This window comes from Lissotriton vulgaris, chromosome 7 (assembly GCF_964263255.1).
Source record: "Lissotriton vulgaris chromosome 7, aLisVul1.2, whole genome shotgun sequence".
Lineage (NCBI taxonomy): Eukaryota > Metazoa > Chordata > Amphibia > Caudata > Salamandridae > Lissotriton > Lissotriton vulgaris.
In genome coordinates, this window is record NC_141695.1 from 1,316,112,342 (window position 1) to 1,316,126,340 (window position 13,999).

A 13,999-nucleotide genomic window follows, 5' to 3' on the forward strand; every position below is an offset into this window, starting at 1 on the left:
ATCCCGATAATGGAGCACTCTCACACTCCTTAAAAGCAGGGGAAAATCATAAGATCGCCGATAAAGTGACCCTTTGCGGGACCCTTAGGGCATTGCAGCACCGGCCCGACGAAGAGCACCCGCCCGATGATGAAGCATGACATCCCCAGGAATGTGTGAGGGCAACAATAAATAATCTTGTTGACTGTCCCTCTATTATCTGGATTAGTACCTAGCAGTTTATTCTCTTTTCCCATAGCACGCATTCATGCCTTATCAGGAACAGTTACCCACCTTGTCTGAAACATATGGTTCCTTATCAACACCAGAATGTCCATCACTCAAGCCCTACGTAGGAATCACTGCATGGTTCCTGAAGAGACTGCAGACAATACAAAACATAGCAGCAAGGCTTTTCCTTGACCTCCCCAGACAAACGCACACCACCTCGCACCTCAAGTAGCTACACTAGCTGCTGATCCAGAAGAGATGCCAGTTCAAGATGCTGACCCACGCATACAAAGTCCTGCACGAAGAAGGACCAGCACACACCAACAAACGAGTGACCTTCCACCAACCAACCAGACCCCTGCAATCCACTTCCCTTTTCCTCTCAGTCAGCCCCCGGGTTGCCGATCAAACAACGGAGGACGCTCCTTCTCTCACCTGGAGGCCAAAGCCTGGAACTACTTTCCCCTGTACCTTAGGAAAGCCACATCGCTTCAGGAATTCAAACAAGCATTGGCATAGCCAATAGGTCTCGCCTTTGGGATCTTATAAGTGTTTAGTTAGTGGTGATTAAGTGCTTTGGGATGGTTGAAGCGTTCAGGTGAAAGGGGGAGGATAGTGTGCAAATTGAGTCCTTAACAGGAAAAGGGTGGGGATAAGATATGGCTTAAGGGCAACAGCTGCCGTTTTTGGAACCGGGTTGGAGTCCCAACGTTGGTTTAACACCCTGTGATCCTGGGCAAGTCACTTAATCTCCCCAGGCCTAAAGCAAAGTTAACGTGCCCTTATATATTATAAATGCTGATCTTGTAAAATGCTCCAAATCGTTCCGATTGTGTTCAGCCTATACAAACTGAGAGAAAGTAAGTAAACATCACCAGAAAACAGACTGAAAACACAAAATAGTTTGACATACAGATGTCACTTGCCTTGAAACGCCGGCTCTCTAATTAGGTACTCATACCTGTATGTGACTTAGAATGAATTGGACAGGAAAGAGAGCAAAAGAAATTAAAGAGGGAAAAGAGAAGAGAGCGAGGCAGGCATGGAGCAAGAGAGGGGAGAAAAGGGGGAGGCCAGAGAATGGTTGAGAGAGGAAGAGAGGAGACAGACGGGGGAATGAGAAAAAAAGAGAGGGGAAGCGTGATAAATCCAGCCCTGTGCGAATTTAGAACCTCTGATCAGTAGGTCTCTGGTCTGCTGTGCCAATTTTCCGGCAAGAAACAAATAATGCAATAAAAAACAAAGCTTCATAAATCAGATCGCAACAAATACGTCGGTGTTTAATTGTTACTAAGTGACTTCATGTTCAGTGCTTTTTACAGAAAAATCCAGTTAATTCAGTTAGTCAGTCAAGTACACTTTATTCGATTTGTTAAAAATCATAAAAGGCATAAAACATTTACATACATACATAAAAGCATAAAATACATTTTCCAAGTTCGATACAAAATCCTTGTAAACATGTGCAATACAATTGGTCAGGAGCTAATCCGCACAAATGATGCACTTAATTAAAAAATACTTTGTGACACATTCAGTGGCACACTATGTGACTTAATTCTAGTTGCCGCCACAAAAAAATTGGCCACACAGAATATGATGCGGGTGCTACTCAAGGACTGAAGATAAGCTAGAGCTGGCCTCACATGAATGAAGCCCGCCTCTCTCAAGATAGGCAGCAAGAATTTTTTTCTTATGTCCGAGAAGAACCCGCAAAACATGATAAAGTGCATGGTGTCTTGTGGTGAGAATTTATCATAGTTACAAGGTGGGCCCCCTTCTGGTTTGGCCCATGATTAATAACTACCCAAATAAAAGTGGATCAGGTTAAATCTTAACTTAGTCAGCAAAAATCTATGGAATGGCCTGGAAACAATCTTAGGGTATGGCTCAAGTGAGGGGGAATATAATCACATGTATTGTGATCTAACTGTAGGTTTCAACAATTCCCGTTCCTCCCGGGCCAATCTGGCCCCGTCCATAAAGTGCTTTTTGATCAAGTTAACGTCCTCCCTCCTAATGCTAGATGGTAAGGAAAAGAGTTCCGGACGTCCCAACTGTTCAAAGGTGTTTCTCAGGAATTCCAGCCAGGGCACTTTTTTAGCGTGTTCTAATGACATGACATCAGTCAGGATTGCATGATTGAGGTTTAATTCCTTATTACGCCATGTCTTTAACCAAAATGTTAACGGGGCCAAATTAAGCGGTAACATGGTCCAAACCCACCTCCGAATGAATTGAAAAGGTCGGAGTGGACTGGGGGACAGACAATAATGAACGCAAAAACCTGTTTTCCGCCCTCTGGATCAAATCATGATGTACATAACCCCATAAGGGTGAACCATACAGTTAATTCAGTTATTTTACTCAATGGATTCAACTGAAGCGAAGAACCCCACAAACATACAGTTACCTAAGTCAATATCCAAGGACTGAAACCTGTGCCCTGTCGACTTCTAATCATTTGGGAACTCCCTGGCAGTGTTTTAAGGTTGCTAAAAACTGACCAAATCACTCGAGACCTTTACGTCAGGTCTAAGAAGTGTCCCACAGCCTTTAGCGACTGAACATTATTTTCGTAAAACAATGATTCTTAACCTGTGGCTCAGAAGCCTTTTTAGGGTGTCTGTGATGGTTTTACAAAATTACATATTAAAATTAATAAATTACATAACGTATATACAAATAAAGAAGCAACATTAAAAATGTGAAAAATATGTCTATATTTGATTGTGAATTAAACTAAATATTTTATAAGTTGAACATTTGTTTGGTGAATACTTGTTTTTCTATTTTTCCCTACTGTTTTGAGGCTCAAAACATAAACATTCCACAGAAGTTCAAAGGTTAAGAACCGCTGTCATAAAACAATCCTCAGTAAGTGGATAAAGGCAGAGCTCAAGTTTTCCCACGCCAGGCGTGAATATTTCATCCAATCCATTTTTTTTATCAATGTCTTCTACTAACCACTATTGCTTTGAAAGGGAAAAACTACAGTTACCAGAATGCACAGGAAAAAAGATAGCTACTTAGACCCGGATGGAGCTCACGTAGCGCCACAAGAAGAGCAAGAAGGGATATTTCCTAGAGGTACATGAGTTTACGTTCTACCACAGCCTGACCCACCCAGTTTACAAACTATGTTTGAAAGTTGCGTGTGGGCCCAGAGCACAGGATTGCACCTCCTGGGTTTAAACCTGGTTGATACAACAGGGCGTGTGAGGCTGCACAGGGTCACACAGTTCACAATGCTCTGACCCTCCTTCGTAGCCATCCCCGCTGTAGTCATAGCTGAGCTGTTGCTGCTGCTGCTGCAAGTAGTACACCTTCTGCGGCCACATGTTGCCGCCCATGGGGGAGCCCATCATGCGGCCATGGCCGCCCATCTTGTATCTGCTGCTCATGTTCATCTCGTACCTGGCCCCTCCGTTCAGCTCGTGGCCCAAGTCGGCTTGGGTCAGGCTTGGGTCAGTCAGCCCAGCGTGTTAAGCCTGGTGGTGGAGCCTCCTTTCAAACTCATCTCCCTGGCTCGGAGTGGCACGACAATAAGAAAAACAAACACAAAGGGAGGGTAGGCCCGGGGGAATGGAGCTGAAGAATGGGTGAGTGGGAGGGACAGTCACCAAGCTCAGCTCTCTCTGTCCCAGCTGAAATGTGGGTAGAGTGACGCGGCGAGGAGGGTGCAGAGCATGACCCGTTCCTGCCCTGGCAAGAGGTGCAGTCTGTGTGGCTCCGGACAGAAAGGTGGCAGGTGCTTGGCACTGGAGACGAGGCGAAAGCCACACCTAACCCCTTTTTTCTTTTAAATAACAATACAAGCTGCTACATATAAACAAGCGTGTGCGGCCACGCTAAAGATATAGTGAAAGATAAAGCTCATTAGAAAAAAAAAACATCAAGCTTCAAGCCGCGTGCTTTTCCTTGACTTCTGCACGCTCATCTGGGAGGCGCGTCCTGAAATGTTGCTAAGAAAGGCACAGCAAGTGAAGAAAGTAAAGCAACATGAGCTCCAATGAAACTTACGGCGCAACTAACTTTGCCCTCCGCCTCATGAAGCCCATGAACAATGAACAGCGCAAATCTGGGGAGTTTGCTTTTGGATAGGGAGGGAGAAGCTGGTAGGATTTTACAATGAGGAGACAGCGTTTCCCATAAACAGAGCTAGCAGCACACCCTCCTACGTCACGCCAAACAAAGATGGTGCCGGCCTGTCCTGATGGGTCGTCCTGAAATGGGACAGGGCGGTAACAAAAATGCTCAATTTCCAATCACGCTCCAGCGTTTAACATAAACGATGACGCAAGCCAATTGAAAACAAGGGTGTGGCTTAAAGTCCCCTTCTGCAACTGTATCGATTCCAAGAAGCCCTCGCAGAGTGGACAGCGCATGCGTGCTGCAACGCCAGGTGAGACCTAAAAAGGACTCAAGACATGGTTGTTTGTATGAACACAGCACCGCGAAGCAGCTACCAACTCTAGCACCTTGAGACCCTCACAGGTGATTTGCTGCGCCTTATAAATCCCGATTGATTGATCAAAAACTATGGCTGGTTGTACTGATCCAAACAAATACACCCAAATAATGTCCCTTTGACACAAAGTGATGCAGAGTAGTGCAAAGCACTACTTGCATTGAGAAAAGATCCCACATTTACAGCTAAAAATAAATTTTTGTAAATGCCCTTGCAGGAGTTTTTGGCACTTTGCGTGACATTGCTCTAGCGCAAACCAATAGTGAATGTGCCCCTGAAGTTTGCCATGTCTGAACTGGGGTGGCTTGGTGAGCACAATAACGATGGATTAAACCCAGATCTGTGACTGGGGGCGAATGTTTTGCCATTGTGCAACATTCCGTCCATCATCTTGTGTGTTTTGCTGTTCACCCTATGTGGGAAGGGTATGCCCAGACGTGGGTCCGGTGCTCACCACGCCACTGGAGTCAAGCTATCCTGGCTGAAGACGGCTAATAGCCAGAAACCGGTCCTAGGATGCATGATTCCGGTCCAGGGAAGTCATGGCATGGCAGTTCGAACTGGACTGTTCCCATGAGGCACAGGGTCAAGACTGATTTGCATTTGGCCATGTCTGAACTGGGATGGCTTGGTGAGCAAAATGACGGATTAAGCCCAGATCTGTGACTGGGGGTGAATGTTTTGCCATTGTGCAACATTCCGTCTATCATCTTGTGTGTTTTGCTGTTCACCCTATGTGGGAAGGGTATGCCCAGACGTGGGTCCCGTGCTCACTACACCACTGGAGTCAAGCAATCCTGGCTGAAGACGGCTGATAGCCAGAAACCAGTCCTAGGATACTTGATTCCGGTCCAGGGAAGACATGGCTTGGTAGTTCGGTCTGGACTTTTCCCATGAGGCACAGGGTCAAGACTGATTTGCCTATGGCCATGTCTGAACTGGGGTGGCTTGGTGAGCAAAATAACAATGGATTAAACCCAGATCTGTGACTGGGGGTGGATGTTTTGCCATTGCGCAACATTCCGTCCATCATCTTGTGTGTTTTGCTGTTCACCCTATGTGGGAAGGGTATGCCTAGATGTGGGTCCCGTGCTCACTACGCCACTGGAGTTAAGCTATCCTGGCTGAAGACGGCTGATGGCCAGAAACCGGTCCTAGGATGCTTGATTTCGGCTCAGGGAAGACATGGCTTGGTAGTTCGGTCTGGACTGTTCCCATGAGGCACAGGATCAAGACTGATTTGCATATGGCCATGTCTGAACAGGGGTGGCTTGGTGAGCAAAATAACGATGGATTAAATCCAGATCTGTGACTGGGGGTGAATGTTTTGCCATTGTGCAACATTCCGTCCATCATCTTGTGTGTTTTCCTAAAGTTTTGCAGCAGTCCTCTTTGCTGAGGACTGCTGCAGGGATCAGTGCTTCAGTAGAACAAAAGGGATGGTTATGGCGGATTTTGCAGTTGTCCAGCTGTTAATATCTAGTAGTATATTAGATTTGAATAGTGCTCCAGGATTTCCAGCTTACTCAGTTGGAATGCAAGGGCAGGGTGAAACTTTATGGGGTGTGGGCGGGATGAGGCTACAATGTTAAGAGGGAAATAAATAATTTCCATATTCGCATATAAGCAGAGTTCAACAGAAGGGAGCAGAGCACCAGTGCAGGCTGCATAATTCGTTGACGTGGATGAGCTAGACCCGAGCGGTCTCATTTGAAACTGAAAGTCGGCAGTCTGTCTGTTGTTCTACTCTGTGAGGCAGCAGAGTGACAGTCATGGCCTTTCCCTACTTCTGCCGGTGTGGCTAACAGCTGTGTAGCAGACCACAGGAAATCTTTCCATTTGTACGTGTAGCGAGAGTAGCGTGCCTTTGGGCAAAATTAAAAACTGTGGTGATCTTCTGACTTGTATGTGATCAAATCAAATTATTGTTCATATTTCAAATACCAACTTATGGAGTGACATTTATTTTATATCATGTTACTGTTAGAACAACGTATATATTATATTGATTAAAAAAACAAATGTGTTCTTTTGTTGGTAAGAAAAAATGTCCACAGATCTTTTTACCTTTAAATGATTGGCTACTCGTCAAAGGTGTGTAAGAATGTTGTTTTTGCTGAAATACTATACACTAAAATCAGGTTAGTTCGCCTACTGTGGATTTTGTGCACAACTGTGAAACCAAAAGGAATACTTTTTTGTGCCCTTTAAATGAAACTTTGTTCTCCACACGTGCCCATCCGCAATTAAGAGTACACTTGGAAATGCTCTCTTACATTGATTTTCCCCAGGGTGTTTTCAGGGACTGGGTCATTCTTAACAGACACGCTGAAATCAGCCACAACAAATAACAGGAAGGCGCGCTGAGTAGAAATGCCTACAGTAAGAACGATTGTCAAGTTCCCCGTGATGTGTGATTCTGTGCGAATAACTTAATGTTGTCATAAACGGCATGATAATTTATCATGCCGTTTATGTAATTCGATAATGCGCTAAGACAGTGTGTATCACTGTGTCACTGGGTCCGCAAGAGGTTATTATTTGGATGCTTTATGTTTACACTTACTTTTGCTTGCCATTGGTTGACAACTTAACATTCATTATTAATTTCGATTTTCGACTTTTGAATGCTGCTAGATTGTCGCCTCTTTAGTTGTTTATTGAGTTGTTTGCAGTTTAAATATAAAAAAATCTGTGAGGTTCTCAGCATTGTATCTTGAAGTCTGTTATGAAGCGCTGTGGTTATACTGAATAAGCAGCTACCATGTTGTTGTTATATGACATCCCTTTATTAATGTAATAACTGCACTTTCACAATTTGTTTATTAACCTTCTTGCTTCTCAATTTTGCTTGAAAATGCACCATTTCCATTTTTTATCGAATTTTCCCGCTCCCCCCTATCATTGGTCATGCTCGCTCGCTGCGCTCGCTCGCCACGGTGCTCTCCCACAGAACGTGTACACCCCACCACTTTCAAATGTCACCAGCCACCACTGGCACCCTCCAGTGCCTGATGGCAGTGAGACCGTCACGGAGTCAACTGGAAGGGCGGGGAAAAAAGTTGGCAATAAGAAGAACACTTGGGTATTGTCTGTGTAGAAATGATATGAAAAAACAACATAAAATAGGAAATAGTCGTACAGCGGGAAAGTGTCTAGAGAGAGAAAAACAGAGAGCAAGGTACTGAACCCTCTGGTAACTGTGTGACAACCTTCTTCTGAAATACAGCTTTTAATGTCTGACTCCCATCATCATTTATCCTTTTCTAGGAAATGTTTTTAGTGATTTTTTACAGGCTTTTCATCACATTTGTCCGTTATATTGTCCTAAAATGAGAAAACGTGCTTGCAAGATGGTACAGGATGGGGAAGTGAGGACCCCATGTCTGTGAATTCAGGCCAAATATCACCTAACTTTAAATGTTATTATTGTCACCTGAAGATTAATGTGGGTGAATGTTATCTTTTAGGAATGGATACGGATATCCGGGCTATTGGCAGGTTTACACCGGTGGACCACAGCTATACTCCGCTGGCTATCCCTACACAACCCACAGTGTTATAAACATCTACATCCATGAGAACTACGTACACTCACAACCCGGCTTTGACATCGCCCTTCTTCAGGTTAACCCAGACTTCGACTTGAATATGAACATCCAGCCCATCTGCCTACCTTACAGCAGCCACCAGTTCCAGGCTACGGCGAGGTGCTGGTTGACCTGGTGGCGTGCCAGAGGTATGAGAGTGCTGTGCCAAGTGGCTTTTGGTGAAGGAATAATCCTTGGGTATTTTAATTTCCATTAGAAGATCAGCTCACAAACTTGGAGATTTGTAATAAATTACAGTTGTTATTAAATCTTATTCATAGGTTAGGTTACATATTGTTTTAGGTTTTGTTAATAAGTTTTGAACACTCACAGATGAAAAAGGCAGTGATCTGCAGGTCAGGAGTTTGAATCCCAATATTGTCCACCTTGCCTTCTGTCCTTCCACAGGACTGTAAATAGAGTCTCATAAATTGGTTTATAGCAACATCTGTTATTTACACCGCTTGTTACCTCAGGTCTCAGTGGTTTGGAAGGCAGTGGTTGGAAAAGAAAGCAAACACTGATCCACAAGTCTTGTGCAGTTTCTATGGTTTTTACTTCTTACCTTTCTCATAGCTGTTTGTCGCTTGATTGACAAAGAGTGAGACACATTGGGCCTGATTTTAGATTTTGGCGGGTGGATACTCCATCACAGCGGTGACTGATATCTCATCTGCGGAAATGTAAATCCCAATAGGATATAATGGGATTTATATTTCAATGAACGGGATATACATCACCGTTGTGACAGAGCAATCGGTTCGTCAAAAGACCCATTATATCCTATGGGATTTCTATTTTGGTGGACAGGATAACCGTCACTGTTGTGATGGGGTAACCCTGCGCCGAGATCCAAATCAGGCCCAGAATTACATGTGATGCCACCTGGTGTCAAAGGGTGCCTGATCTCTCTTCCACTACCTCTGGGATTTTGTTGAATTGATGTCCACATTCAAAGGATGAGAAAATGAAAGCACAATCCAAAGCAAAGAACACTACATTTTCCCTCATTCAGCTTTATTTTCACCTCACCGTTTTCTCCAATTCTGCATGGATTTGCACATCCTTCTCAGCAACTTATGCAGAAGGTACATGAAGGAAGAGGTCTCCTTGTACAAACAGGGCTTACATTGTTTGCTGAACAGCTGTCCGTAAGGCAGCAGAAAATATTACTTTGTGATCATCACAGTCAAGCCAGTTGTTTGCAGATTTATAATCAGTTGTCAGGATATGTAAAATAGAAAATAATAAAGCTCCAAAAAAGATAATTAACCACTATGAGGTTGTTTGCCCCTAGACAGTGGGGCCATGTCCATGTGGCCCCCAAGTTGAGGCATATTGGTCTAATCCATCTCCTACGTAACTGCCGATACTTGGGACAAAAAAACAAAATGTGTTCTTCAGTTTCATCAACTTCACGGCAGGCAGGACAGGTGTCTAAAACTAGGCCGCTTTCCACGGAAATTTCAATAGCAGGTTACCATATCTAAATCTAATATACAAACTTTTAGCAAAGGCTGGTGAAATCAGGTCAAGAAAGGGTTCAAATGAGAAACATAATTTAATTTTTAAAAAATTGGATGTTAACTAGTCACTTGTTTGATTATTAATATATTGCTCCCCCACTACCTTCCAATACAAACTTTAAGGGTCAAGATGTCACGACTAGTGGCCCCTTCTGGGTGCTCCCACAATCCCATCAAGTTCAGTATTTTACAGCATTTAGCAAAATATTTAAACTAAGGAAGTTGTTTTGCCCCGTTAAGCCCAGGACCTCCTGTAGAGAGTTACGATAGTCAATTAATTGGGGAGCAGTCCAAAGACGCAACCAATAGGTTAGGGGTCTCAGGGCAGCCAAATCGCCAATTCTCTATACCCCAAGATCACAAAAAAGTAGGGTGAGTGGTGTTGTAACAGGTAGCGAGATGAGAGCCCTAGCAAAATTGTTCTCACAATTGTTAGTTTATTTACAGAAGTAAATCCCCATATCTCCGCTCCATACAGAACTCCACTTTCAGCTTTTGCACAATAAATTTCAAAGGCGGTTGAGTATAAGATTGTTTAAAAAATCTTAGTACTGATTTGGATCTTTGGCATAGCGTTAGGAAGCTCTTCCTCAGTTGATATTCCCAACTAAGCGTCTCATTCAAGCCTATGCCTAGGTAATCAAACCTTTTTACCTGTTCCATAGGTTCATGTAAGATCCTAATCTCGCGTATACCACCCTGTACTTTGCCTAACAGGTGTTAAGTTCCAATTTTCTCTCCTTACAGAAGCTCAGAAATGTATCCAATAAGACCTGTAAGCCCATAGGGGTTGTAGATATTAGTAAAGAATAGTCTGCAAAGAGCAAGATGGGGACTTTTGCATCATTCAACGAAGGGGCGTTGTTCTTACAACCCATTAGACAACTCACCACACCATTAATAAACAGAGAAAACAATGTGGGGGCAAGAACACACCCTTGGCGCACCCCATGTTGAATCCGAAGCCTCTCTGTCAATTCCCCGTTTTCCCCCCACCTGACCTGTGCATAATTATCCTTGTGCAATCAAGCAATCACTGACACCAAATCATCCAGGGCACCTTGGTCAAGCATGGTCTTCCACAAACAATTGTGCGGAACCAAATCAAATGCGGCTCGCAGGTCCACGAAAGCTATGTAGAGCGGCTGTTTCCTAAGTAGCACGTACTTCCATGCAAGCAGGGAGAATCTGAAGGCTTGGTCGCACGTGCTAATTCTAGCACAAAACCCCGCCTGGGCTGGAGACAGTACCATATTTTTATCCATCCATTCTTGAAGTTTGTCTAAAACTTGCCTGGCAAAAACCTTCTGTAAGTTGTCTATTAGACTGATAGGTCTATAATTGGAGGGGATAGCAGGATCGCCTTTTTTAAAGATTGTTATTACCTCTGCAACCCTCCATGTTTCCGGAATATCCCCATCAGCAAGTATGCAGTTAAACAGAAGGTTTATATATATACGGTGCCCATATCGTAGGTTCAGATTTGTACAGATCCCCCGGTATCGAATCGGGTCCAGGGGCTTTGCCTGCTTTTAGTTTACTGATTGCTGACATGGTGTCCTCCAAGCTAAAGACTAGTGGTGGATTGTTTATGGTCCCATCAGAAATAGCGATATCTAAGGTTGGGACAGCCTGGCAAGTATGTGGGCCTACAATACCCACATTGTCAGAATGTAAGCTTGAAAAATGGTTCACCCAAACATCCGACTGCATATGATGTTTATTGGAAGTACAATTCTCCAAGCTGCCCTCGGATACAATAAGCCAAAACATGCAGCTATCTCTAGCTTGAGCTGCTAAGACCAGATCGTTCCAATATGTGTCAGCGTATTTACGCTTGGCTTTACTAAGTGCTACTCTATAAATATTGCGAGCAGAAATTATGTCAGGTCTAGAGCGCTCTCTGACTGCTATTTGTAATGCCTTCTTAGCTCTCTTGCAGTTGTCATTAAACCAGTTGCGATCCCTCACCTTGGCAAGCCTTTCAGCATGACTATGTTTTGAGAAGACCGTTTGTAGAGCTCCAAAAAGCTCTTTATGTGCTGCAATAACATGCAAAACATCAGGAAAATCAGTACTATCCTTATGGCTACACATATTAGTTAATGTGGCCACTAGGAACTTATATATTCTGGCGTAAAGGTCCTGGTCAGCTTGAATTGTAGGCCATATGACTCTTCTGCTGTTGTTAGTTGGACACTGCTCTATTTGTTTGGAATTATGGCAATGGGCATCCCTATCTAGGTCCTTACCCTTCAGTTTTAAAAGCAAAGTGTTATGATCACTGTCTGACCTTGGTTCAATGATCATATCTTCCACTATTAACCGTATTCTAATATCAGCAAAAATATAATCTATGACCCCCATTGAAAGTAGCCTTTTTTCCTATATCTGAAGGAGTTCTCCCTTTACAGGCCCTCAGACTCCTACCAGCGGTTAGGGAGGCAATCTGTAGTGAAACGTTTGAATAACGTTGGCCATGTTTACCAGCTACCAAATTGGGGATGCCCCATATCTCGTCCTCCTCTTCGAGGGAAGCACTTAATAGAGCGGAGGGTTCGAATGCAGCGTTAAAGTCCCCTGAAACTATGATTTTAAAATTCACTTGATAACCTCCCACTAAATCGTCTAATAGTGAAACTACCACAGATTCCCTGCTAAAAGCATAAACATTTAGCAAGGTCAGGATTAAGCCAGACGGAAATGTAAGCTGAATGCCCATAATGCCAAGTGAATGTATTAAAAGTTGCTTGTACCTACAGGCTATTGTGTTTTTAACCAATATTAACAATCCGCCACTGGCCCTACCTGTCGTTTTTGGAGGAAGAGCATCCACACAATATGAGGTGTAGCCATTAATATGCACCTTGTTTACGGCCCAGGTTTCCTGGAATACACAGATATCAGTGTTTCCCATAGCAGTAAACCTTTCGGGATCTTGAAGTTTGGAGTGTATCCCCTGCTAAGTTCCAGGATAATAAAGTTAAGCTATTATTTACCCAGTGTCTGCAGACAGGGACACCCCAGTAGCGTCTGCAGCTTCATCAGTTGAATTATCAATTATCTCCTCAGTAACTACAGTTTTAAGATTCCCAACTACTGATTCAAAGAAGAGATTAGCATCCTGAGGGTCGTGGGTTGGAGCACTAACAACGCTCAGAGAATTTATGGGTAACATATTAGTGTGTATGTCCAGGATATGCCCAAACTCCATATGTGGGCTACCAGTAGTAGGCTTCGCAGTTGAGACCCTTGCCATCTCTCTAAAATCAAGGGTCCCCGTATCTTCCCCACATGTGTTAGATTGAACTTTGGGCAAGCTAGCCCTTACTGGGACTACATACGCGGATCTTCCTCTATCCAGTGGGATCGAAGTGGTCAGTAATTGTTTTCATCTAAAGGGTTAAAAACATCAAACTGATTGTTGACTGGGATAGCAAATCTGGCCTGCCTCTGCCCCGTTAAAAACTCCCCGAATGGTACCTGTATCATATGGTGATGTTTATAAAAATGTCTGAGTGGTAAGATACTGATCCCCGTTTGTGCCATCGACCAGTTACCTGCCCTTTCTAAAATCGCATGAACTAAGTCGGGTGATCCGAAGGAGATTACTAAGCAATCACCTTCTCGAGACTTGTTCGAATTCCCTAACCACCCGTCTCACCATTTTAAATTTTGAAGAAAGCGGGTTTCCTATCCTTGTTCTCCTATTTAACTCATATAAAAATTTATTTTTCAGACTAGACCAATGTTCCGGCGCTCCCGGGGGCAATTTGGGGACATTGGCTAGCACTATCATATATGGTGTTGCTTCCGGAGGCAGATGGAGTACGTGATTTCCTATCAATTCACTCCCTAGTTTGTTATAAACACCCTTATTCCTTTGGGACTGTGTTTCCTCAGTGCGTACATGTTTATGCTTGTTAGGGAGAGATGATTTTTGGATGTTTGGGCACTGTTCTTGTGTGCTTGAGATATAGGCTGAGTCCGTGGCCCTCGGTAAAGTGGCCCCATGCAGTTAGTGTCTTGACTATTAGAAGAAATAACAGGTGAAGCCACTACAAGACCTAGACCAGAATTAGTGGATTTGCCCTTAGAACTACAGTTAGACCCAGTATGCTGAACAGATTTAGAGCTGGTGGATCTACCCTAGGTTAGCTGAGAGGAATATGTATTCTTGAGGCTTGACTGCTTCTGCAGGT

General features: G+C 43.7%; 1 protein-coding gene across 2 annotated transcripts in view; it reads left to right on the forward strand.

Moving 5' to 3' along the window:
* LOC147703583 (uncharacterized) overlaps window positions 1–13,999 on the forward strand; it is a 1,699,045-nt gene that overhangs the window by 377,292 nt on the left and 1,307,754 nt on the right. For both annotated transcript variants that reach the window (XM_086931923.1, XM_086931924.1), the window contains exon 7: window positions 8,152–8,420. In XM_086931923.1, coding sequence (XP_086788049.1) covers window positions 8,152–8,420 — 269 coding nt within the window. The remainder of the gene's footprint in view (window positions 1–8,151; window positions 8,421–13,999) is intronic.